This window comes from Leucoraja erinacea, chromosome 23, assembly GCF_028641065.1.
Source record: "Leucoraja erinacea ecotype New England chromosome 23, Leri_hhj_1, whole genome shotgun sequence".
Lineage (NCBI taxonomy): Eukaryota > Metazoa > Chordata > Chondrichthyes > Rajiformes > Rajidae > Leucoraja > Leucoraja erinaceus.
In genome coordinates, this window is record NC_073399.1 from 6,929,348 (window position 1) to 6,957,009 (window position 27,662).

At 43.1% G+C, this 27,662-nt stretch overlaps 1 protein-coding gene across 4 annotated transcripts in view; it reads right to left on the minus strand.

Moving 5' to 3' along the window:
* Positions 1–7,492: 7,492 nt before the first annotated feature.
* Positions 7,493–27,662, minus strand: part of LOC129708149 (mitochondrial Rho GTPase 1) — a 54,082-nt gene continuing 33,912 nt past the window's right edge. For 2 of the 4 annotated variants that reach the window (XM_055653731.1, XM_055653728.1), the window contains 5 exons: positions 25,780–25,902; positions 24,400–24,602; positions 22,119–22,241; positions 13,600–13,749; positions 7,493–8,702 (listed from right to left, as the gene is read on the minus strand). In XM_055653731.1, coding sequence (XP_055509706.1) covers positions 8,585–8,702; positions 13,600–13,749; positions 22,119–22,241; positions 24,400–24,602; positions 25,780–25,902 — 717 coding nt within the window. In that variant the 3' untranslated portion in view covers positions 7,493–8,584. The remainder of the gene's footprint in view (positions 8,703–13,599; positions 13,750–22,118; positions 22,242–24,399; positions 24,603–25,779; positions 25,903–27,662) is intronic. The other 2 variants (XM_055653729.1, XM_055653730.1) reach the window with 2 other exon arrangements.

Genomic DNA, 27,662 nt, shown 5'->3' on the forward strand with positions numbered 1-27,662 from the left:
CGGTGACGCCCGGTACCGGAGGGGAGGGGACGGGGGACGTAACGCACGGTGACGCCCGGTACTGGAGGGGATACAGGACGGTGACAAGCCTGACACACGGTGACCCCTGGTCTCAGACTGAGGGGGGTCTGCCTCGCCCCCCGCCCCCCCCCCCTCCTCACTGTCGCTCACCAACACCGAATGTCTCCTCGTTGTACAAGTCGATCTCTTCATCCTCCATCGCCTGAAGATATTCGGCACCATCCGAGAATTGGGATTTCTGCTCCAAGAGGAAGGAACGTTAACTCCACTCCCATCCATCTTCCCTCCACTCACCGCTCCCTTAACCCCCCCCACCCCCCCCCCCCACTTCCTCCATTCATTCCTCCATTTCCCTTTACTCATCCCTCCACTCTCCTCCTCCCTTGTAGCACTCCTCCTCCTCCATCTCCCTCACTCTGTCCTCATCTCTCACTCCTCCCAACCTACTTGCCTCCATGCAACTTAACTACCTCGCCTCAACCTCTTAACCGCCACCGTCCCGAGCACACTAAACTCCCCCCTCCCTCAAATCCCCTCAGTCCCCCACTCTGCCTCCACATAGCTCATCATCTCAACTCTCAACCCTTTCCTTCACCCCTCCTCTACTCTCCTTCCACTACACTCCTCCCTTTCACCTCTATCAGCCATATACCTCCTCCCCTTAATCCCTCCCCAGGCCCTGTCCCCAGGGAGTGTGAGTGAACAACGGTCCCTCAAACCAACCCATCCCCTCTCCCTTAACTTCCCAAACTTAACTCTCCTTCCTTCCTATACCCCACTCTCCTCCTTCCACAACTCAATCCTGTCCAGCCTCTACTCACCTCTATTAGCTCAGTCCCACCTGCCCAGGCCATCACTCCCATCCCAATTATTAGCCAGGCCCCACCCCAATTAGCATGGGGCCAATTGAATCAATTATAGTATTGATGGGTGGGGGGGGGGGGGGAACAATACCAAACCTTGCCCTCTCTCTCACCTCCATAATGACCAGGTTCCCTCTCAGCCACCCCCTCCCCCATCACTGCTCTGGCCCTGCCTAGCCTGACCTCCCCCCCCCCCCCAACATCATCCCTACCCCATCTATCCCTCCTCACCCCAACTCCCTTAACACCAACTCCTCTCCTTCACCCCTTATTTCATCCATCCCCCACCCTCCACCTTCCACTCACCTCCATCAGCTCACTCCCAACTCCACAGAGCACTCTCCCATCTGTATTACTCCCAGGCCCCGCCCCTTTTAACATGGGGAGAGTGGGTTCAATTGCTTGGGGGAGGAGCCAATCAGCCCAATCACCCCCCCCCTCTCAGACCAACTCCTCCCCCTCACCCAAACTCCTCCCCCCACACCCAAAAACTCCTCCCCCACACCCCAACTCCTCCCCCCTCACCCCAACTCCTCCCCCTCAGCCCAACTCCTCCCCCACCCCAACTCCCCCCTCACCCCCAACTCCTCCCCCTCAGCCCAACTCCTCCCCCTCACCCCAACTCCTCCCCTCACCCCAACTCCTCCCCCTCAGCCCAACTCCTCCCCCCACCCCAACTCCTCCCCTCAGCCCAACTCCCCCCCCCCACCCCAACTCCTCCCCCTCACCCCAACTCCTCCCCCTCAGCCCAACTCCTCCCCCCACACCCCAACTCCTCCCCCTCACCCCAACTCCTCCCCCCACCCCAACTCCTCCCCCTCACCCCAACTCCTCCCCTCACACCAACTCCTCCCCCTCAGCCCAACTCCTCCCCTCACCCAAACTCCTCCCCCTCACCCCAACTCCTCCCCTCAGTCCAACTCCTCCCCTCAGCCCAACTCCTCCCCCTAACACCAACTCCTCCCCCTCAGCCCAACCCCACTCCTCAACCCTCAAGTAAGGGATACAAAGGCCTGTTTCCACACTGTATCACATGTTACATCAGGAGATACAATTGGCATGTGAGAAAGGCAATGCTACAGTGGTCATTGGAGATTTCAATATGCAGGTAGACTGGGGAAATTAGGTTGGTACTGAACCCCAAGAAAGGGAATTTTTAAAGTGCCTCTGATTTGTATCTTAGAGCAGCTTGTCGTGGAGCCTACCAGGGGAAAGGCAATTCTGGACTTGGTGTTGTGTACTGAATTGGATTTGATAAAGGAGCTCAAGGTAAAGGAACCACCAGGAGGTAGCGACCACAATGTGATAAGTTTTGATCTGCAATTTGAGAGGGAGAAGGTGAAATCAGATGTGTCGGTATTGCAGCTGAGGAAAGGGAAGTAGAGGCATGAGGGAGGAGCTGGCCACAGTTGACTGGGAAGGGACCCTAGGAGGGATGACAATGGAACAGCCATGGCAGGAATTTCTGGGAATAATTCAGGACATGGAGGATCAGTTCATTCCAAAGAGGAAGAAAGAGGTGACCGTGGCTGACAAGAACATTCAAAGACAGTCTAAAACTAAAAGAGAAGGCATTGCATGTGCAACATTGCAAAGATTAGTGTGAAGCCAGTGTATTGGGAAGCTTTTAAAGAACAACAGTAGGTAACTAAAAAAGGCAATACGGGGAGAAAAGATAAAACGTGAAGGTCAGCTAGCTAATAATATAAAAGATAGGAGTTTGGTCAGTTATATAAGGAGGCAAGAGTGGATGATGGACTGCTGGAGAATGACGCAGGAGAGGTGATAATGGAGAATAAAGAAATGACAGACATGTTGAATACATTTTTTGCATCAGTCTCCACAGTGGAAGACAACAGCAACGTGCCTGCAATTCAAGTGAGCCAGGGATTGGAGTGGCTATTACTATGGAGGTGCTTGGGAAACAGAAAGGGCTGGAGGTGGATAAATCACCTGGACCAGATGGGCTGCACTCTAGGGCTCTGAGGCAGATTATTATCTCAATGGGGTCAGGTTAGGTAAGGGGGAGGTACAGCGAGACCTGGGTGTCCTTGTACACCGGTCACTGAAAGTTGGCGTGCAGGTACAGCAGGCAGTGAAGAAAGCAAATGGAATGTTGCCCTTCATAACAAGAGAATTTCAGTATAGGAGTAGAGAGATTTTTCTGCCGTTGTATAGGGCTCTGGTAAGACCACATCTGGAGTATTGCATATTTTTGGTCTCCTAATTTGAGGATGGACATCCTTGTGATTGAGGCAGTGCAGAGCAAAGATTATAGAGCGGAGCAAGATGCGCCACAGCGATAAAAGCTTAGTATGACGTGTGATTGTTGACGCCATTTTACCGGGCTTCCCCCACACTGTCATGGCGTCCACACCTACAGCTCACTGTTCGGTATAAATTGCTCTAATCGCCGATGTGGACAACCCGACCTGTCTTTCTTCAGGTTCCCCAACAACAAAGAGAGGTGAGGAAATATTATTGTTTTCTGTCGATATTATTCTGTCCTGAAAATGTTATTTTCTGTTCCCCTATCAACACTCATTGGGAAATTAGGTTTGTCGGTACATTAGAAAGTTACTAGATTTTCTACGCTCTTCTACATTGAAGGTAAATTGACACATTAGAGGCAAAATGCATCTTTGGTGTACCTGCCGTCTTTGTTCTGAACTTGACCAGTTTTCCAACAGGCAGACCAACAACAGGCTAAATTAGAATGCAGTTCCAACGTTATTTAGCATCCCGAACACGCCGAAACGTCTATTTTCCCAACGCAGGTTACTCAAGAGAAATAATGAGAACCTCCCGTTACCCACGATTTATTTATTATTGTATATAATTTGCAAATGATGATTTATTTATTATTGTATATGTTGGACATTTTGTCCTTTGGGGTAAGCAAGGGGTGGGGCTATCATTGTCTGAAATATGTTGAATTTTACATCACTTTCAAAACACTACAATGTGATGTAAATTATGTAAATATTACCATAAATGACGGAAATGAAAAGTGTTTTCCTTGTTTATGAAGTTCAATTTAGTTATTTGAAATTGTGGGGGGTTGGTGCAATATACGGCAGACCAACAAATGTGTCATTATGAGACATTCACGTTTAAAAAATCCATGTCTCAAAAAAAGTAAGAAGGTCCCCATGTTATTTGACCAACATCGATGGAATTTAAATATGTATGTATGTATGTATGCACTACATTGCATTACGCTAATATAGAATGAAAGAATGGAAAAATATTTCGACATTGCATGTGGATGCATGGAAGCACAACATTCTCCACATTCTTAGTCCAAGATCTGTTTCTCCAACCACCCTCCATCCAACCCCGTTCATCTCTATCACTTGCCAGGTTTTGTCCAACCCAGTCTCACTTTTCCAGCTTTCTCCCCCTATTCCAATCAATCAGTCTGAAGAAGGGCCCTGACCTGAAATGCCACATGTCCACTCCTTCCACAGATGCTGCCTGACCTGCTGAGTTCCTCCAGCACTTTGTGTTTTGTCTCAGTAAAGTGCATCGACTTTGTTGACCTGGGAATAAGTTGGCTAGCCATGAGGTGAATATGTAAGCAAGACTGAGATGTAGATGAGAGGACAGTGTCATGGGAGACTCTACAGTGGAAATGATGGGATTGTTCACAATGCACGCGCATTACTAAATCTAACTGGGTGTCTTTGCCTCAGAGTTTTGATATTTTTTAAAAAGGCGGGTAACCAGAAGACAGGAATGAAAGAGCATGGTAAAACATGCAGGGAAGGTAGGAAATACATTTTGCAAGTGTTCTAGATCAGGTGGCGCAGCGGGTATAGCTGCTGCCACACAGGGCCAGAGACTCTGGTTCAATTCTGACCTCGGGTGCTGTCTGTGTGGAGTTTACATGCTCTCCCTGCGACAGCGCGATCCTGGCGTTTCGGTTTCCTCCTACGTCCCAAGGATGTGCGGGTTTGTAAGTTAATTGGCCCTCTGTACATTGCCCGTAGTGTGTAGGGAGTGGATGTGAATGTGGGACAACATGTAACTGGTGTGAACGCATGGTCCGGCATGGACTCGATGGGCCGATTTCCACCCTGTGTCTCTAAACTAAACAATATCTACTACTGGCTTCCTCGGTCGGCTGAGGTGTATCTTGAGAATCTGAAAACAGGGCAAAAATGCAAGTCTGTGTGTTCACTCGAGAGGTGGTGATTCGCTAGGGCACGAGACCCTCCTCCTGCTTTATTCAGAATGGTAGAGCAGCCTAAAGCCCTAGGTTGCGTTTTTAACGGTGCATTTGGGAACTTGCTCACTGCCAGAGATTTTGTTTGTGTACAATGTATTTCCATTGAAATTGGTATTGGGTTGCAATAATTTGCAAAGAACCTTTAGAATCCAGGATCGTAGCCAGCCTCTGGTCCTTTGACTCACTCTCTGGAGGATTTGCTCAGCTTCTTCCATGAAAATGCAATTGAATAGTCTGGAAGTGCCCATGTCAACAAGCCATGCATTGTGCTTAATCCATTAGCAGTATGCCAGGTACTCGCACATTAAAGAGCCTGTCCCACTTGGCCTGGAAAGAGGTTGTCGCGGCATGACGCATGTAGTGTCTCCCTGTCGCCCCTGGATTTTGGAACGTTCAAAATCTTCAGGCAACATCTGGGTATCTTATCATGTCGTGTGCCCTGTCACACGCTGACGTGCGCTGTCCTGCAGGTGACGGCCAGTGACGGGGGTATATAAAGCGCCGACTTAACCATTAAAACGTTATTGGTCCTTCGATTTATTGTAGATAAGTTTATTTCCAATGTGATTATTACACTTTGGTGTAACCTTCTTGCGTTGTGGAGGCGGGTGACGCGTTGTGTCGTAGCTGGGCGTGTCGGTGACGCTGAGTGTCGTAGCTGGGCGTGTCGGTGACGCGTTGTGTCGTACAACTTGACGGTTTTTAGGGCGTCAGTCACTGACCTTCGCAGTCGCTGAAAAAATCACAGAGTGGGACGGGCCCTTAATTCACACATGATCTTGGAGACTCCCAAGCTGGAACATGAACTGAAAATGGAAGAAGAATACAGCAGAACATGAGGAGCTGGAGATACCCAGCATATTGGGCAGGACCAGTGGAGGAAGAGAATGAATGTTAAAGATCTTTTATTACATCAACCTGGAATGTCAGGATGTGTAGAAAGGAACTGCAGTAGCTTGTTAGCAGGCAGCATCTCTGTATAAAAGGAGTAGATGATGTTTTGGGTCAAGACCCTTCTTCAGGCTGACCCTAGATTCTGTCTGAAGAAGTATAGGTCAGTGGGGGGGCTGCAAGCCGGCGCCCTGCCAGCAGCGTGTCAGTTTTTTTCAACTTTTTAAATTTTTTTAGTGTGTTTAAATGTATGTTTTTAATATTTCTTTGTGCGTTTTGTGTGGGGGGGTGGTGTGGGGGGGTAAGGGGGAAACCGTTTTGGTCGCCTCCTCCACGGAGAGGCGACTTTTTCCAGGTCGCCTCCCCCGTGGCCTAACAGCAAGGATCGGTGCGGCCGGGGCCTCAGCGGTGGACGCAGCGTGGACTCTCGGCGTGGAGCGGGCAAGCCCTCGCTGGGGCTCACCGGAGGGGAGCGCTCCGTTTCGCTGGATCACGGCAGCCGGCAGCCTGAAGCACAGCTGTCTGCACAGCTCCAGCTGGCGCTATGTCTGCAGCCCGGGATCCCTCGTTGGGGACCCGGGGGAAGAAGAAGCTTCCACTACGACTGCCGGCCCGTGGTCTACTTCTACTGCGGGCGCGGCATAGACTTGCCATCGGGAGCGGGGTCCCTCGCTGGGGATCCCTGGAGGGGAGCTTCAACTTCGACTGCCAGCCCTGCAGTCTGCGGTGCTTCTGGCTGCGTCAAGAACTTTAAATCATCGACCGCCGGCCTGCGGCCTACACCAGCCTGAAGCCACGGTCTCCGGTGGGGGGAGGCACCGATTCAGGACTTACCTTGACTTTCATTCATCTGGACGCCTGCAGCGGCGACTGCGGAAGGTTGTGGTCCTGACCACGGGGGAAAATGGAGGAGGACTGGCCAATTTTTGTGCCTTCCACCACTGCGATGAATGCTGTGGTGGATGTTTGTGTTAAATTTTTACTGTGTTTTTGTGTGTTCTTTCTCATTGTACCGCTGCTGGCAAATTCATTTCACTTGCACTTCATGTGCAATGTGACGAATAAAACCGTATTGTATTGTATCTTGACCCAAAACATCACCTATTCCTTTTCTCCAGGGATGCTGCCTGCAAACAAGCTACTACTTCAGCTTTTTGTGTCCATCTTCGACCTGAAATGTCAAATGATTTCCTCTTCACAGATGCGGACTTACCTACCGAGTGTTTCCAGTATTTCCCAATTTTAGATCTAAATGGGAGCTCAGAACCAAGTGATTTTAAAGACTAAGAAAACACTCAATGCTGTTCACCTGGAATGGACTAACATAAAACTCTAGTGATAAGAGAGAGCAGATTTCAAATTCACTACATCAATTTGTCCCTAAACCTTCAGCTTTTCAAACGAGCACGAGATTTTTGATAGAATATGTTCAGACTTGGAAAAAAAGAATAATTAATGCCCGCAAAGAAGGTAATCTATAAGAATGTTAGATATAGCATGTAGATATTTATTGAAATTGTTTGAAAAAGTCAATGTAATGCAACAGTTATTGGTTTAATATACAGGAAGAACCGAAATTCATTGTAACAGAAACACTGCTCAGTGGTATTTTAGAGCTAACTTAAGAAAGATACTGAGAAACATGCAACTATTACACACTAACAAAGCAATAGCTGCATTGCCCTTGAGTTGCGACAAGCACAGGTTACGGGAATAGGAAGACTCATCCTTCACTTACTTGAATGTTATGATTGTGGAATCGGCAGGACTCGCGTTACCTCAAGTGCAAATACCGTTACTTTCTTACCTGCCTTAAAGAACGATACAGAGTTGTCTGTAGGGGAGGAGGGGGAGGAGGGGGGGTGGAGGAGAGAGACATAATACACTGCCTATTTTCTCAGATACAAAACTCCTTTACTTGGTGCAGAAGTGAGACCGAACTCAGCTCCACTCAGAGAAGGAAAAAGAACAATGATTGCTATTCTGTGTAAGATGATGCCCTGAGAAATGAATCTCTCGGTGACTTCACTCAGTGTTTCCTAGAAATTAAAATATTAACTAAACAATAAATAAAACTCCCTCAATATTTTAAATACCAGGCAGGAGGATATAAAGATCTAAATATCCACATGAAACAATCACTCGGTAACATTTAACCTGTTGCACTATACACCTAGAGTGGGCTAACTGTAGCGGGTATTCTGGGAGACAATTCCATTTGGGAACTGCACCATTATTTACAGTATTTACACAATTATATCCCTTTTGGACACCTGATATTGGCGGATCTGAATTATTCTCGCATGAAAGGTACTCTGGAGTTATTACCACATGGCAAAACAGAAGCGGGGTCTGAAATGGTAGAAGGGTCATTACAAGTTCAGGAAACGTTCTTTCCAAGATCGTGGTTGCTATCGGACCAGCTTTTGACCATTCAGCACTTTTGTTCTCTTGCGCCCCTCAGTTTAAAGAACGGCTTGCATATTACAATTTAAAAAAAACCACTCGGGATATTCGTTAGTGCCTCTTGAAACTGTTTATAAAATGATGACCCAGTGACGCCCCCTCTCCCCGCTGATCACCGCTGTTTCAGTAATGCTTTGTACACAGCAAATCCTAGGACAGCAAACACCGTGGCTCCAAGACTTGCTCGAAGCCAGAAGGTTGAAGTCTTCAAGTCGGCCTGTGAGGTGTGTCTGAAAAGAAGCAAAGACGTACAGTAAGAACGTGTAGGAAGGATCTGCAGATGCTGGTTTACACCAACGATAGACACAAAACAGTGGAGTAACTCAGCGGGACAGGCAGCATCTCTGGAGTGAAGGAATGGGCAACGTTTCGGGTCGAGACCTGTCTCATGCTAGTTTGATTAGCAACTGGGAGATCCAGTCTAAGTGCCGGTCTAAGTGCAAGTGTTTGGCAAAATGGTTGCCGAGTCTGCGCCTGGTCCCACTAATGTAAAGGGGGCCACATCGGAAACGCTAAATGCAGGTGAAGAGATTGGAGGAGGTCTCACATACCGAGGTCTTTGAATGGATGCGAGGGGGAAGGTGTAGGGACAGGTGTGACATCTCCTGCGGTTGCGGGGGAGAGTATCTGGGGACGGGATGGTTTGGGTGGGAAGGGACGAGTGACCCATGGAGTTGCGGAGGGAGTGGTCTCTGCAGTCTGAAGAAGGGTCTCGACCCGAAACGTCACCCATTCCTTCTCTTCAGAGATGCCGCCTGTCCCGCTGAGTTACTCCAGCATTTTACCTCTACTTACAGCAAGAGTTGAAATGAAAAGATCAGTGCGTTTTTAAAACCATTCTGAAACACAAAGCTGTATATGCGTTCTTTACAAAAAAGGCACAGTCCTAACTTATTCCTGTCACGGATGGATCAATACTACACGATGCTGTGATACAAGAATGGAAGGCATGCTCTTTGTACCAGGGGCCACACTGTGCCCTTGCAAAGACATAAGCTGTGGGCTGCAGTCAAATTTAATGCTCCCACACATGAACATGCTCGATTAAGCACTGGGCAGACATCTGACAGTACGGCAGCTTAACGAGTGGGTTAATGGCAGCATTATTTACTGATTTAGTAGGTCTGAGTTAGTCATTAACTTGGGCGACATACGAGAGCTTCTTTTTAATCGATTTGCTGAAAAATAATGCAATCTAGCAAAAAATGTTCAATGCTGCCTCATCATGTCTATTCCACTTGGTAACAAGCCAGTAAGTGTTAGGCACAGAGTATATTAGTGATACAATTGTTACATTCAGATTTACATTAAAACATAAGTGAGCGACATTTGAAAAGTACTAATGTTGTGGGGAGTGTCTGAGAAAGCTGCCACTTATTCCCAGGTATTTTTTGTTCCTGCTTTATAGCTTTTCCAGTTACTCCACCATCTGAATTCAGCCACTCAGCAGCACTGGTTACAATCGCGATGTGGCAGTAACTGAGTGATTCAAGTACCTGGTCCTTCCACTCAGCTCCAAGGGAACATTGATGGCATTAAAAGTGGGTGCGCTTAGCGGGCAGAGCTCCTGCCTCATTGAGCCAGAGACACGAGATCGATCCTGATCTCGGGTGTCATCTGTGTGCCGTTTCTGTGTTTCACTTTCTCCCTGGGACCGCGTGGGTTTTCTCCAGGTGTCCCGGTACCTCCCTCAACCCAAACATGTGCGGGGTTGTAGGTTAATTGGCCTCTGTAAATTGCCCCTACTGTGTAGAATGGGAATGAGAAAGTTGGATAACATAGAACCAGTGTGGTTTAAAAAGAACTGCAGATGCTGGAAAAATCGAAGTTAGACAAAAATGCTGGAGAAACTCAGCAGAATAGGTGACGTTTCGGGTCGAGACCCTTCTGTGTCACCTATTTCCTTCGCTCGATAGATGCTGCCTCACCCGCTGAGTTTCTCCAGCATTATTGTCTACAGTGTGAATATGGTGATCTGTGGTAGGTGTGGACTCAGTGGACCAGAGGGCCTGTTTCCACGCTGTGTCCCTCACCCTTTCATCTTTGGAAGGCCATTGTGCTAACTGGGAGGTGAGAGCTTGGCTCTGCCTCTGCCAGCCTGTGGCTGAGAAAACTCACTCTGCAACGTAATTAGATCCTATTTTCTATTCTGTGTAAACCTGAGGTTATCCAAAACCCTGAGCTTGCACCAAACCCAGGGCTTATGGAACCACAATGGCTTCCAGCTAAGAAAAAACTCTGTTTTCCTTGCAATGGAGACAAACACACCTGCTCTCTTTTTGTTATTCACACACAAGAGCACCCAGATGCCTTTGCACTTCAATGATTAGCAACTTTAGATAATAATCTACCTATTGATTCCTCTCAAAGTCCTTGGCCTCACACCTTCTCCACAAGAAACTCCAGTTGCCAGGTTTTATCCACTCGCTTAGTGTCTACATCCTGTGGCAGAGTCCAAATACACTCCTCACAACAACATGCCCTCCTACCGATTTTTGTACTCTAATTGTCTGCATTCCTCCAATCTTTGCCATCTCATTTAATGGCTCCACCATGAATGTCCATGGCTCCAGCTGTCGAGGCTTCCAAAACCCTGGAATTCTCTTCCGAGAGCTCTCCTTCCTCAAGCAGGTCTTTAAAGTGGAGACACAAGATGCTGGAAACTTGAGCAAAATGCTGGAGGAAGTCAGTGGGCCAGGCAGCATCTGCGGAGGGAATGGACAGATGACGTTTTGGATCTTTCTTCAGATTGAAAGCCGGTCCCAAGCTGAAACTTCATCTATCTATTCCCTCCTCAGATGTTGCCCGACTGACGAGTTCTTCCGGTACTTTGTCTGAAGCAGCTCTTTAAAGCCTTCTTTATTGTCTCCTGCCATGTAGCTCAGTGCCAAAGTGTATTTGATAATGCTCTTGTAAAGTTCCTTGGGATGTTTTACTATGTTAAAGACAAATGAAAGCAGTTGCTGTTGCTATGGTGATAAACAGGGACATGTTAAACACTGAGCATAAGGAACAAAACAAATATAATTGGATTTTCCAATTGTTAGTTAGATAACTTAAATTTAATTGAAAAAATGTGTTGAAATATGCATCACATAGTATATTAATGAATGGGCAATTTGAAACAATATGGAAACGTGCTTTAAGAATAAAAAGATACTTCAGAAAGCAATTATATTTTAATACAAAGATTCCATTCTTTTTCTGAAGACGGCTAATTATTCCAGTTTTGGCATATAAGTGAATGTGGAGAGGATGGTCCCACTAGTGGGAGAGTCTAGGACTAGACTCAATTAAATTAAAGGATGTTCTTTTAGGAAGGAGATTGGGAGAAATGTCTTTAGTCAGAGGGTGGTGAATCTGTGGAATTCCTGGCCACAGAGGCTGTGGTAGACAAGTCAGTGGATATTTTTAAGGCAGAGATAGATAGATTCTTGATTAGTACGAGGTTATGGGAAGAAGGCAGGAGAATGGGGTTAGGAGGGAGAGATAGATCAGCCATAATTGAATGGTGGAGTAGACTTGATGGGCCGAGTGTGCAAATTCTACTCTTATCACTAATGACCTTGTAATATATGTGATGGTAATTAAAAATGTTTTACTTGAATAGAAAGACTATTTTAATGAGCATTAAGCATAACAATGTTGTAGATTTAGATTTCCCATTACAAATGTATGCACACTTTGTATGGGTAATCCTGCGAAGCTTGAGGAAGACATTGCAAATATACTTCAACATAATCACCCACGGCAGCTGTGAGTAGCTGCCTGTCGCCTTCATTCTCGTTCAAAGTTATTCAAGTTAAAATCCTTAAAAAAAATAATAAAACTCAAGAATAAAAACACAAACATTATAGAGAAAGCACACTCCTGACTTCATTATATCTCATTGGCTTTTAGTTTGTAACCATTCTGTATCCAGATTACCTTCAATGCATTATGGTCACTTGATAGAACATAGAACAGTTCAGCACAGGACAGGCCCTTCGGCCCACAATGTCAGTGCTGGGCATGATACAAAGTTAAATGAACCTTATCTGCCTGCACATGATCCATGTCCCTCCATCTACATGTTTCGGTCTAAAAGCATCTTAAACACCACTATCGTAGCTGCCTCCTCCACCACTCCCCCTGGCAGCGTCCCAGGCCCCCACCACCCTCTGTGTAAAAAACACCTGCCCCGCACATCTCCTTTGAATGTTGCCTGTCTCACCTTAAAGCCTTGTTCTTTAGTCTTTGAAATATCCACCCTGGGGGAAAACGTTCTGACCGTCTACCCTATCTGTGCCTCTCATAAATGTTATATACTTCCGACAAAACTCCCCTCAATCTCCAGTATCAGAGAGAAAACGATTGAAGACTTTCCAACCTTGCAGCTAATAACTTTTAATCCAGGCGGCATTCTGGTGATATTAGGTAACAGAACAGGTACTGGCTTTCTCCCAAAGCTCAATCCTCACGTCTAATAATTCCAACACTCATTTCAGTGGAAAGTTATTTACTACATAATTGAAAAGACCAAAACCTCCACGTCTCCTCTCGTGAGAGCGTGTCTTGGATGTTTTTAGTTGCTATGTTGCATGTAGACAGGGAAAGCAAAATGTGAGGAGTGCAGTTTAAAATATCGGAGTGGGGCTGAGGAGCAAGAACAGTCATTGGACAGCATCTGCAGTTCCTTCTTAGTCATTGGGCCAATGTTCATCCTGGCCACACACTCATCTCTCCGCTGCCATCAGGTAGAAGGTACAGGAGCCTGAAATCTAGTACTCCGGGTTCAGGAACAGTTTCTTCCCCACAGCCATCAGACTATTAAACACAACTTCAAACAAACTCTGAACTATAACAGCCTACTGCACTTTATCTGTTTATTTATGTGTGTATACATATATATATATTTTTTTTTAATGGTATATTGGCACACTGATCTGATCTGTATTTATGCCTACAATATTCTATTGTGCTGCAGCAAGCAAGAATTTCATTGTCCTATCTGGGACACATGACAATAAACTCTCTTGACTTGACCTGATTGGGGTACAGCTGATACGTTTAACTGGAATACGCCAGGAATTGTTCCATGTGACAACCATAGACCGGTGCAGTAGAATTTACTCTTTATACAGTTACCTGTCTTCAGGCTGTGAGCTGGGAGCAGCACCAGAAGAACCCATGAAGATAGAATCTTCAACAAAGCTGACAGCGTGTACTTGGTGAACGAGACTGCCTTCATCATTGGCCAACAGCAAAGCCCCCACCTCGTCTACTCGATCTTTAAACCTTGTATACACACACACACACACACACATACATACACGCACACACATACACACACAAGTATTCAGTTCATAAGATGGCAATAAATAGCACACGGCTCAACTGTCTGCATTATACGAGTATAAATCCCCAAGTGATTGGTTAATGATTAGATTTAAGGAGCAGTCCTGCACTAATTTTAAAAGAGCTAGATAGGGCTCTTCAAGGTAGCAGAGTCAGTGGATATGGGGAGAAGGCAGGAATGGGGTACTTATTGGGGATGATCAGCCATGATCACATTGAATGGCGGTGCTGGCTTGAAGGGCCAATGGCCTACTCCTGCACCTAATGTCTATTGTCTAAACTTCATTAACAGAATGGAATATTTGAATTGTTAACCTGAATGTATGCATTCTTGCAATCGCAAAACATTTCTTTAATTTTGAATACATTTTGAGGATGGCAGGTGAGGGTTTGGAAGGTAAGTGGTGGGGTATGAAGGGAAGGATCTATTGAAAGTCAGGTACCATTCAAAGGCGCTAAACAACAGCCATTAATATCATGGCGTGCGTGCATATTCTAGGTTTCTTTGGAATGGAGGAACAGTAGTTATGTGAAGACATAAGGAACTGAAGACACTGCAACCTTATGTAAAACACAAAGTGCTGGAGTAACTCAGCGGGTCAGGCAGCATCTGTGGAGGGAATGGATAGATGACATTTCAGGTCGGGGCACTTCTTCAGACTGATATTAGTTGGGAATGGAGAAAGCTGGAAAAGACTTGCTAGGCTTTGTCCCACCTCAACCTCTCTTTGTCAACTTTCTCCCCCTTACTATCTATCAGTCAGAAGAAGGGGCTTGACCCAAAATGTCAATGGTACATTCGCTCAAGGAGATATTTTCCCCTATGTAGCACAGGGGGAAATAAGAGATCTAACATAGCTGGTTCTTTGCTAAAGAAACTTAGGTGAAAGATAAAATGCAACACATTTTGAGCAGCCTGAGAGTGGTGGAACTAATTTAGGTACTCAATTGATGTTAAAAGTACAGCAATGCTTCATTTTAATGGAGATTTCTTAAACAAAACGGAGCAACTTTAATGTAGAAACTCTCAGAAATCAGTTATAAATTAAAATGAACAAATTTATATTCACTACTCTTTAGCAGGACTGCCCCTTCATACAAATGCACATCAGTCACGTGCTGCTTAGATGACGTGATCACTCAGCCTTATCGAATGATCAAGTAATACATCATTAGATTGTTAGGGATATGTGAGCTGCAGGCATTGGCTAACTGAGCATGCTCATTCAAGTTAGGGAGTGCAGGTTAGAAGGGTCATTTTGAGGTGAACAAAAAATCTGTTAATAACGGAGATTTTATTGGCACAGTGGGTCTCAAATACCATGAAGGGCCTGTCCCACTTTCCCGAGTTATTCATGAATTCTCCCGAGTTTTCAAACTCACAGAATGTTCGCAATGAGTCCGTGGGTATATCGTAGCGGCTCGTTATACCAGCTGTAGGTACTCGGGGCTATTTGTTTTACTCGTGGACATTTTTCATCATGCTGAAAAACGTCCCGACTTACCTGATGCCCCGAGTACCTACGTCTGGCATAACGAGCCGCTACGATATATCCACGGAATCCTACGGACTCGTTACGAACATTCTGCAAGTTTGAAAACTCAGGAGAATTCATGAATAACTCGACAAAGTGGGACAGGCCCTTGAGACCATTGGGTACAGCAGCAACAAACACCAGTGGGAAAATGGGCCATTGCAGGGCATGGCAGCAGTAAAACAAAGCCACAATATTCTAAATAGCACCAATTCAGATTCAACAAGTATTAAGACCTCCGTTTCACTTTGAAGGCAGTTACACTACAAGTCTGGTTACAAATGCCAATAGTTTGATACAGTATTGGATCTCTCAAACAGGACACCTAAATCTGAACACCAATCTCAAGTTGCTTGAATTTCAGCCTCTATTACAAGACAAAAGGTATGATGGTCTTGGAGTCTGTACAAAGAGCAGCCCAATGTGGGAAGGTGGGAATGAGAGATAATTGGGGATGTGGAATATGTTCCGTTACTGGGGGTTTTGGTGAGTAGGGGATGAGTTGATGGAGGTACAAAGGTCAAAGTTCAATTGCTCGCGAACATTTTAGTGGCAGCCATTTTCCATGAAATGTACAGCACAAACTGATCAAAATACTCAATGGTTGACACTATAGCAAGTGACCAATTAGCCTCCCAACAAGGGATCTTGGTGCATACAGCAACATTAATTTAGATATGAGTAAGGACACATCTTAGAACCACTGATCAAGAGATCAGCTGCATTCATCCCCTGCAAGTGACCTACATTGTGACAAATACCACCAAAGTGAAATCCTGTTAATGGGAGGCAACAAAACAAATGTAAACCAGCAACCAGAATATTAAAAACATATATCATGACAATAAAAACAGATGACAAAGTAATATTTTCATCTCAAGGCAAACAGGAAAATCTTTCCAACACATGCTAGCAAGGGAGGAAAGGTAGAAGGACAAATACGGGACAAGATTATGGAATGTAGTTAATAAGGAGTGATGTGATACTGGTGTGGAAACAGTTACAGGTAAGCAAACAAAATTAAAATGAACATCTAAATATAACATTAGAAATATTATGGCACACCAAGATATTTACAGTTTACCTTTACTCGTGCATGCAATAATGAATTGAAAGTTTTACAAAGGCAAATGCAATAATAGGTGTTCAAACCATCAAGCTTTGGGAGTAAAATATAACAATGTAAACAAAGACCATGGCATTTTGGGTTGGGAGAATACACGTCTTATGACATTTATGAGACTGGATTCATGCAACAGTAGAGGGCAAATGATTCACGCTTACTTGGAAATCTAAAATTACAAACTGAATTCCGATGATGTTACAAAAATAATTAAAAATTTCAACTATGGACTTGAAACTTAAAATGCTTATATTCTGATTTGCATTTTACAACCTATCAAATGATGGGAGGATTAGTTGAATGCCACTACCTGGAGCTGAGGTATAGTCTATTGCTTTACCAATATCCTAACTGAACAAAAGTAACTAACAACTAAGTGCAGGGGAAAATAATTAACATTTCAAGAGGAGTTTGAATCGACAAATTTAAACATTACAAACATTTTTCATTTTTGAAATGTTGTGATAAAGTTGATTATTTAGAACCTTTTATCCAGGGTGGGCTAATCTTGCTAACCACAATTCAAATAAAGATACGCATTTACTTTATGTATCAAATTTAGTATAAATCCAACTCTTTGTCCACCACATAATTCACGATATCATTGAACCTTGTGAGTTCAAGGTGATCAGCTAAAGGATGTCCGGCTGATTTTCCTCTCATTAATGTGGAGACCAATGATTGTTCTACCTAAGACCTGCTGAATTCTGTGAAGACCCCACTGAGCTCAGGGACTTGTTAATCTGACTGTTGTGCAGTCTTTGCCAATAGGGTCAGTGCACGAGATACTCCCTTTAGCTTAGCAGACTTTGTAGATTTAAGATTTGATTGATGTACTATATGGGTCTGCTACACATTGACTTCACAATTCATGCAAGTAGTTTAAAAAGATTCCCTCCCTCATCAGTACCCTGTCTTTACACGGGTCAGCCTGGTGCGGTGGAGGAAGGAGAAAAGTTAAGAAATGCGTGAAGAGGGGTTACATTTCTAATTTGCCAGACTATCTTATCTCCAGTTTGCAAGTTCCAGATCAAACCAGAGAATAGTCCTTGCTTTTGTGTAGGAAGGAACTGCAGATGCTGGTTTAAAACAAAGATAGACACATAAAGCCGGAATAACTCAACGAGACAGGGAGCATCTCTGGTGAGAAGTGAATGGGTGATATTTCGGGTCGAGACCCTTCTTCAGACTTGCTATTCCTTGTATTCTCAGAACTCAGAAGGTCCCTTTTGATACTATCAGCATGAAGGTTTGAACTCCCAGAACAGATTGAGAGTAGAAAAGGGCTGAGAAATGCTTGCTGTTAATAATGGCAAACGGCAGGAGCCAAAGAATACAACCAACAGAGTGAGTGTTGTACCACTTGTAAACAAACCCAGGTACCTCTCACTTGGCCATGTAAACTCATCAAATATTAGACTTGTTTACATTGCTGTACGGAAATCAGATTAGTTTTCTAAATAGGCTTTGCAACATGGCGATTGCTGCATTTGATTTTTACTTGGCAAAAATAGCAAATGACAAGGAAAGCAACTCGACAAAGAAATATAACAAAATCTCTTTCTCTCCACCCACACAACCCAAACATTTATTTCCAATTCTGTAAACCTGTAATTTCAATTAGAAGATATTAATAAACTGAACGCCTTACAATTGCAATCATTACCAGAAGGCATTTGATCAACAGATAGTGTTGGTTGTGCTCTGGGCTCCTGCTCTACTTTCTTCAATAGCCGCCTTATTCATGGCATATCCACTGTTCCCAATTTACCTCACTTACCTGAAGGAAGGATAGACTGTTCCACAAAAATGAAGGCAATTAGCCTCCTAACCCAGTTGTATTTGAAGGGAGTTTAGAGAGATATGTAGAACTTAGAACAGAACAGCACAAGGATAGGGCCCTCGACCCACAATATCTGTTCCAGGATAAACTAATCTCATCTACCTGCACATGAACCATATTCCTCCAGATCTCTGTAACTGTTTAAAAGCCTCATAAATGCCACTATGGCATCTGCCTCCACCACCAACCCTGGCAGCACGTTCCAGACACCCACCCAAAAAAAAAATTTGCACCCCCGTTTCTCCTTTAAACTTTTAGTCTTTGAGATTTCCACTCGGGGGGGGGGGGGGGGGAGTTCAGAACTTAAATGGAACTGTATGTGATTCCAAAATACTTTCATATTCCCAATTTCAGTTGCATGATGTTGGAAAGGGCAAAGGAGGTAAATTGGGTAATTCCCTCACTTTCCACGGAGTATTTTGAGTCATTGGATCTGTTGTTCACCAGTGCTGTGGTGGGTGTTGGCATGAGCAAGATTACAAATTAGGAAGACGTTCTCCCCATTTCAATCTGCTTGCCCACAACCGACTTGAATTTTGCAATTCTAAGAAAGCACTAAGTCAGTTTTACAGGATAAGCCATCTTCTAGATAACAGTATTCTAGTTATACAGTAGAATGTTTGAATTTACTTAAAATAAAAATATTATTATTATGCTTCAAGCACTTTGATTCCCTATGAATTTAAATAATACAAATGCAAGTCCTTCCTTTCTGCCTTAAGTTTTGTCAAAACTGGTACATCGTGCTTAGATGTTGGGAAAACAATGTTCTGATACAAAATGTCGTTCAAAGCGATTGAAGAAACAGACTTGGGGATGAAACTGGAAATAACCCAGAGAAACACTTAATACTTGCCAAAGCCAAAATGCAATATACAATACAGAATATTACATTTCAAAACGTTTTCCAATGGAATAAAAATATTAGTTACTTTATATGCCTAGAGAAGAAAGATGTGATTTACAATGGGCAAGGCATTTTGTAACAGAAACATAGAAAATAGGTGCAGGAGTAGGGGCCATTCGGCCCTTCGAGCCTGCACCGCCATTCAATATGATCATGGCTGATCGTCCAACTCAGTATCCTGTACCTGCCTTCTCTCCATACCTCCCGATCCCTTTAGCCACAAGGGCCACATCTAACTCCCTCTTAAATCTAGCCAATGAACTGGCCTCAACTACCTTCTGTGGCAGAGAATTCCACAGATTCACCACTCTCTGTGTAAAAAAAACAAATTATCAAATGAAGGGAGCAAAAAATAAAAATCTAATCAGCAAGTTCTTAATAAAGGATAGAACTCTAATTTATCAAATTAACATGAAAAATATTCAAAATTGTAGAGGATAAATATATAATTACACTCAACAATAGTGGAAAAACTAGTTCGTTGCATCAAGTTCCCAAATGAAGGAGTGCTGAATATCTATATCCGCATTAAAAACTAATACCACTTTGCTGTGGAACCTCACTTTAATGTTTCCAAGTTCCAAGGTAAATTGTAAAGCTCCAGCTACACTTTCTCCAACGTCACATTTGCTATTAAATATAAATAATGATACATCCATGTATCATATAAACATTTTTTTTTAAATGGTGGACAGAATCCCCTCCGCCTGTAGCGATCCCTTGCCTTGACACTGTTCCTGCAACACCATGGGGAATTAACAGGTGATTATTACATTTATATATGGACAGCTTGTATGTACCTTTATCTACATGTCAGTCCATCTCTTGCATAGTTGGGGAACTAACCTCCGCCACAACGAGTATTCAGGACACGAACAGGGCTGAACTGAATCATTACCATGATTCAGTGTCCAGTTGGATAAATGGAGAGACAAGAGACTGCGGCTTCCAGAATCTTGGGCAAAAATCAAAGTGCTGGAGTATCCTAGCGGGTCAGCCAGCATCAGTGTGAAGTAGGCTCCTAGCCCAAAGTGCCATTTCACTCCATAGATGCACCCGACCCAGAATTCCTCCGACACTTTATTTTTTAGTTCCAGTTTGTTAAATATCCCCAGTCAGTTAAAAACATCGAATGCTTCATTTATACAAATCATATACATACACGACAGTAAATATACCATGTAAAACTGATATATTATATGCATCGTCTCAGCAATTACTTGTATAATCTGTATATTGTCTTTTACATAGAAACATAGAAAATAGGTGCAGGAGTAGGGGCCATTCGGCCCTTCGAGCCTGCACCCCCATTCGATATGATCATGGCTGATGATCCAACTCAGTATCCCATCCCTGCCTTCTCTCCATACCCCCTGATCCCTTTAGCCACAAGGGCCACACCTTACTCCCTCTTAAATATAGCCAATGAACTGGCTCAACTACCTTCTGTGGCAGAGAGTTCCACAGATTCACCACTCTCTGTGTAAAAAATGATTTTCTCATCTCGGTCCTAAAAGATTTCCCTCTTATCCTTAAACTGTGACCCCTAGTTCTGGACTTCCCCAACATCTATGATCACAAACAGTGCTCAGTATGTCTTCATATTTGACCAGTATAGAGCTGGTTTCGTAAAGCTGCCTATGGAATTCTACACTAAAAAAGTCACGTTCAACACTTATCTCAAGTAACAATACTAGATAATAAGAATATTAAAAAATGTATCTGACACACCTCTCACCAAATTTCTGCAGCACAACAGTGAAGCAACTTTATGCAGCATGGAGAATGAACTTTACATAAAGTCTTCTGGTCCTTGAATGCAGATTTGTCCACTTTTCACTAACTGTCGCGGATTGTTGCTCCTAACCCCACTCCAGCATATCATGGAGGCTGACAAAAGTGCAGCATTTCAGGACAGACCCTGAGAATCCGGCTACATGTTAGAAAGTCTGGAATGTCTTTTAGATGTAGAGCTAGCAGTATCTTGCCATTTGTAGGCACTACTAAAATCAACACAGAAACAGGCCCTTCAACTATCAAGAACCCACCTCTAGAAATCCCATTTTTTCCCCACTACAAGATGTGCAGCCTCGATCCCTTCAAGACATAGACCAAAGGAAATGACCGAGTCGAGGATAAGATTATGTGTGCCCACAACTCTTATCATTCAAAACTTTAATGGTGTTTGATGCAGGATGGTTCTGGTTTTAATCTTGAAATTTACTGTGATTCACTTTGGCTAAAAATGAAGTGCAATCATAGATTGAGCATCTGCTTTCTGCATTCTCCGACTATCAATTTAAGAGGAATATTACTTTGCATCTACAAGGAACCAAACGTCACAACCTCATCCGGTAGTGTAAATGTAGCAGAATTATTACAGTGACTTTTTTAACGGTAGACAAAAATGCTGGAGAAACTCAGCAGGTGAGGCAGCATCTATGGAGCGAAGGAATTGGTCTCAACCCGAAACGTCACCTATTCCTTCGCTCCATAGATGCTGCCTCACCCACTGAGTTTCTCCAGCATTTTTGTCTACCTTCGATTTTTCCAGCATCTGTAGTTCTCTCTTAAACAGTACCTTTTTAACATTCTGTCAACTGATATATTTAATATCCTTCCTTCCACAGGTAATGTTCGCAGATTTGCAAGCCAATTTTCAGCAAAATTATCAGACAGGATTGTACCACTTTTTGTTAAAACCATGCTCGTTTCAATGGCTGCCATTGTCCTTACAAGGGCTTCCAAGATTTATCCCCATGAATAGAAGCTTGAAAATAAAATCCCTCAAAATTAAAATTTTCAGTGGATATGCTGAGTGAAGCCGACTTTTGAATTTTATCCGGCCCCAGAAAACATAACGAAAAAGCCTTCTGAAACCCAGTAAATAAAATGAAGAACCTGTTAAGAACTGTAGTGTAGAATTTGGTCTTTACAGATTGCAGCAAGTCTGAGTTGAGGAGGTTCTGACAGATGCAATATGTACACCTGTTGCAGGTGCATAAACAGCGTAATCGGGCATGGCTGCGAAAACACACAGAAGTAAGGCAGTTGAGTCGCCACTCGCAAAAGAAAAGTTAATAATAAAACGCAGACTGACACGCTTCTCGAAACTGATTGCAAAAGGCACCAAATGTTCCAACGCCAGTCCTGAACATATCTCAACAACCCCCCCCGTAGGGAGAACACACAACATGCGACAGTCCTACAGGAACAAAGGAAGGAAGATCTTACAAGAAAGAAGTAAATAAAGCAACAAAAAAAGGACTTGCAACACAAGATTTTGTTTTGTGTACAAAGGACCAAAGGCATCTGCAGCAAATCCAGCGCTTCTGGATTTGGAAGAAAATATTACACAAGCCTTTCTAATACTCTACTGCGTCACTGGCTGCCAATCCTCCGCCGTACTCAAGAGTTTACTGTGACAAAGTTTTACCTATTTTAAAAAGAAGCAAGGAAAATAATTGCATCAGGGATGAAGCCAATTGATTCAAAAGAATGAGCCCAAATGCCAGCTGTCGTACTGTCAACAGCCGGTGGTTATGGCATATTTCAGAAGCAACCTGCATGCACTTAATATCATCAGATTCTAGAAAGAGGGAGAGGGTGTTTGAGGTTGAACCAATAATAACAGCACACTCTGCAAGTAAGCCGGATTTGAGAGCTTAGGAAAGCAAAACATTCCAGAAATTTGGAATTTCAGTGATTGCACATTTTGTAAGGATTGATAAATTTCCATTCAGGTTCAGCTTATTAGATGTTCAATGTGTTAACTGGTGATATTCTGCCTCTCTGCCGCTCATTTCTGGCTCCAAACATTCAATTCAGTTCTAAGGTTGAATGAAATGAAGGGCCTAAAGTTTGTCGTGGAGCAAACCCTCGATGGTGGGAGAAAATTTGAGGACCATTTCAACTGTAAGGAAGATTTACGGTAGAATCTATGGTGTACAAACGAGGGTCAGCAAGGCGGAAATAATCATTTGAATCGTTTTTTGCAGCGAGTGCATTGTTTAAACTGTTATAAAACTGTAATTTGATTTTCATTTTCCCCCCAAGTTATAGAATGCAAGTGCAGCAAAGGGCAAAATGACACTGAATAAAGTGTCACATCTAAATAACCTTCCCTCATTTAATAAAAAATAACAACCACTTTGTTCATAGTAAAATGTATGTTCTGCAATATGGCCTCTTACACTTTTAATGAAAACTCATCTTGAAGGACAACTTTCCTTGCCAACTTTCCCCCATGTACAGATATTAACCCAATTCTGCCCTGATAGCCAACTGTTTGCAAATGGCCATCTCATATCATCAGTATTTGCTTTAAGAATAATTCATTATTTTTGTTCATTCTAAAGTTTAATATTCTCTTAGATTAGGTTAAAATCTTGGGACAGGTACTTCTGCTTTAATGGTATACTTGTGTTCCTAAGACGTCTTGCGTTATGGAAAATCACTTAATAAAAACTGCTGTGTCTATGTGGGGAAAAGGGGGGTTAGGGCAAGAGATTCAGGCTCGCAATAACAGATTTGTCCCTGCAGGATTTTCAATAATAAAGGTCTTTTTAATAGCTCTGTTTATTTCTGTTAATGTCGGCTAAAAATACTAAAGACTATATATTACATTATTTAATACAGTATCGATGTACAAGTGTTAATAGGGGCGATTACTTGTCAATTTCAATGACCACCCCCAGTGAAAATGACAGACTGTGTTCTTAAGAGACAATGGTGTCTGGTTGCTGCAGGGATGTTACGTGGAAACAGTTTTTTTTTACTTGAATGATTTTTATCCTCGCAAGGCAGCTTTTTTTTTTTTTAAACTGCTTTTTAAAGTTACCAAAGCAACTTTTAAGTGGTTCTGCAGCTTCCGATCAAAAGTGCATTATAACCAATCGACTCACAGAATACAAATAGTGTTCTCTAATTCATCAATTGCATTATATCCAATTTGCAGTTACCGCAGAACTACCTGTACTCACTGAAATATCACCTGCACAGGTGACTCAAGTCAATGCATATGAATCTATCAATCATCTGTGGTCACTTTTCCTCCAATTTTGCAGAGCATACCCATTATTTCAGCTCAACATCAAAAACAGCACTTCTGTCTGTTGCTAATGATAGGAATCCATGCATATCTTAACGTAACGCATGCAGCACAATACCGGCCTATACTTACGGATACATGGCTATGGTAGTCACTTTGACAAAGAAGTCTTTGCTCGGTGGGCCAACAGTATTGCAGGTATAACTCTGGGGCGGCGGCATTTTGTGTTTATTGCAGAACTCCGTGGGGGAAGCGCCGTGGCATTGTTTAGCTTCGTGCAGGTCTGACTTTCCAGCTACAATAATACATGGCGTTTTGCTGTCAATGAAGTGTTGCTATCATCGTCGAATAAAAGAAAGAACATAATCATTAATTATAGTTTTAAACACAAGAGTGACAAATTAGCACGTGCTCCTCAATAACATTTATCCTACGTTTAAAAATGACTTACAAAATTAATTGGAGACCAGCAATATTAAAAGATGGAAGTTTCTAAAAGTTATTTAAACAGTTATATAAATAATAATTTAAAGCTGATAATGTCAATTTTATACACCTATCGAGATGCATTCTGGGATGGATTCCATTTATAAGTGCTATCATATGTGAGGTAGCTATTATCTAACAGTAAGCAGGAGAGAAGTTTTAGCAAACTATTTCATCTCTGGATGGTCGGTGACTGTCTGCTTGTGACCTATTCTGCTACGGGGATATACAAAACAAGAAAAACAATGTCATCCGAACAGCTCCTGAACAAAGATGTCACCGCATAGAATCATAAAAGTCCTCTCAAAGCTTCCTAATTCAGAGTACTGGATCGTGGAGCATGGATATGTCAAAAGGTAGCATGTCAAGAGTTAAACGTAACTTCGGGGGAAAATGACAAAGACAAATATGATGATCTCCTGATCTCAGACACCCTATGTTCAAAATGAGCAAGATGCCTGCCCCTCTCTCTATACATTTATACATATATGTGTGTGATATCTCGCTATAAATGTTGCCAACATTTCAAACTCAAAACACAGTGTATTTTCTATTTGAAGAATTGTGTATACATCAAACTAGGCTCCACTGAAAACCAAGGGATCAGGACAAAAGCGGTAGAATGGTTAATTAACTTCAGCTAGTCCTATAACGGTTGCCCGAAATCAAAAACAGGAGGGGAGATTTTAACCTTAGGGTAACTACATAAGTGATAGGAACAGAATTAGGACATTTGTCTACTCCGCCATTCAATCATGGCTGATCTATCTTCAGCTCTCAACCCCATTCTCCTGCCTTCTCCCAATAACCCTGACACCCTTACTAATCAAGAATCTATCCATCTCTGCGTTAAAAATTTGCAGACTTGGCATGAACGAGTTGGGTCAAAGAGCCCGTTTCTGCATAGTATGACATCACTGAAATCCAAAATTACTGGTAGAGGAAAATATGATTCATAGTTATGAAGACATACAACATTTACAGTGAAAGTCATGATGTAAATCTTTATACTACAGTTCGACATACCTTAAAGATCCTTGTACAATACTCAAATGATTTGGGATTGCTGACATCATACACAAGGCAAACAACATCACAAGTGGTATCAGAGGCAGTAATAAACTCGGAATCAGACAAAACTTCATGTAACTGGAAAAGAAAAATATAACGATTTAGAGCTAATCTGTATTCAAAACACAAACACAAACAGAAAACACAAGGTTTGGCTGCCTGGAATTGGGTCTCAGATCAGGCATTGTCCAACTGAATTATACCACAGGCTCAATGAGGTAAAATGGCCTTCTTCTGTTCCCTTGTAATGTTTTATTTTACGTTGGAAGTAAAAGTATTAATTTGTATTCCAAATGTTTAAGAAGGAACTGGAGATGCTGGAAAAATCGAAGGAAGACAAAAATGTTGGAGAAACTCAGCGGGTGAGGCAGCATCTATGGAGCGAAGGAAAAGGTGGCTTTTCGAATCTCAATAGGCAATATACAATAGGTGCAGGAGTAAGCCATTCGGCCCTTTGAGCCAGCACCACCATTCAATGTGATCATGGCTGATCATTCCCAATAAGTACCCCGTTCCTACTTTCTCCCTATATCCCCTATCTCGATCCGAAACGTCACCTATTCCTTCGCTCCATAGATGCTGCTGTAGTGGCCTGGTCAAGGTCAGGAAAAGACCGGACGCCAGGCGGATTCAAAAGAAGCTTTTTAATTACAACAGACCGCCACACTGCCTCACCCACTGAGTTTCTCCAGCATTTTTGTCTACAATTGGTATTCCAAGGTAATCTCCCTAGTAAAAAGATAAAGGTTGACATAAGAAACTGCAGGTACTGAAATGTTGTGCAATATACAAAGCACTGGAGGAACTCAGTGGGTCATGCAGCATCTGTGGAGGGAATGAACAAGTGATGTTTTGGATTGGAACCTTCTTCAGACTGATGGAACATTTGGCAGAAAGTTGGAACAGAGGTAGGAGCAGGACATAACCTGTGCACCAGACTTGGGGGGCGCAAGGGAAAGAGAGGGAGGAGGGTGGGAGATGATTGGACTTTTATTTCAACCACACTACATAAAATATTTGGATATCAATTGTAATGCAAGGGTTTAACATAAGAGGGCGCCAAAAGCAAATAATCTGAAGAGTGAAGGAGTGAACAATGAGATTAAAGTGTTGACATTTTTAATCTAGAGTGAGGAGATGCAAAAGTGCCTTCAAGAAGAAAGAAAACAGAATATTTCAAGTGATGTTGGGTTTAAAGCACTTAAATTTATATGATGAAGCTGACCTGAAACGTCCCCTAATGTGAATAAAGAAGGGTCCAGACCTGAAATGTTGCCTATCCTTTTTCTCCACAGATGCTGCCTAACCCACTGAAATCTTTCAGTACCTTGTGCTTTGCTTAAATTTGTTTTTGCTGGGTTCAGATCATAGCCAGGGGTTCAATACGGCAAGGATGGGCTAGAAAGGCATGACCTTGTATTTTTCAGTGCTTAAAACATCGTTACTACTCGAGATGTGTTTGCATGTAGAAGAGAGGGAATGGCATTATTTAAATTCAAAATTGTGTTGAGTTTTGAATCAAAGAGAGCGGCATTGGAAAATTGATGTTGTACACTTAAATGCTATAATCATCATCATCATTGTTGAAAACATCAGCGGGCACGGTGCCTTACAGTGCTGTGATCGCAACTTCTACTGAAGTGTGGATGGCCGTCGGCTCGCTAGGAGCTCATCTGCCCTTTGACAAGTCTTGTTTTTGGTCCTGCTGGGGGTCCACAGCCTCCTCTCACATGGATTTTATTGCGAGTGCCCAGTTTAGATTAGGGCTATAATGAGTTCTGCTGGCGAGGGATTCCAGTGGAATCTAAACTGAGTGGATTGCTTAAGGACTGCTTAAT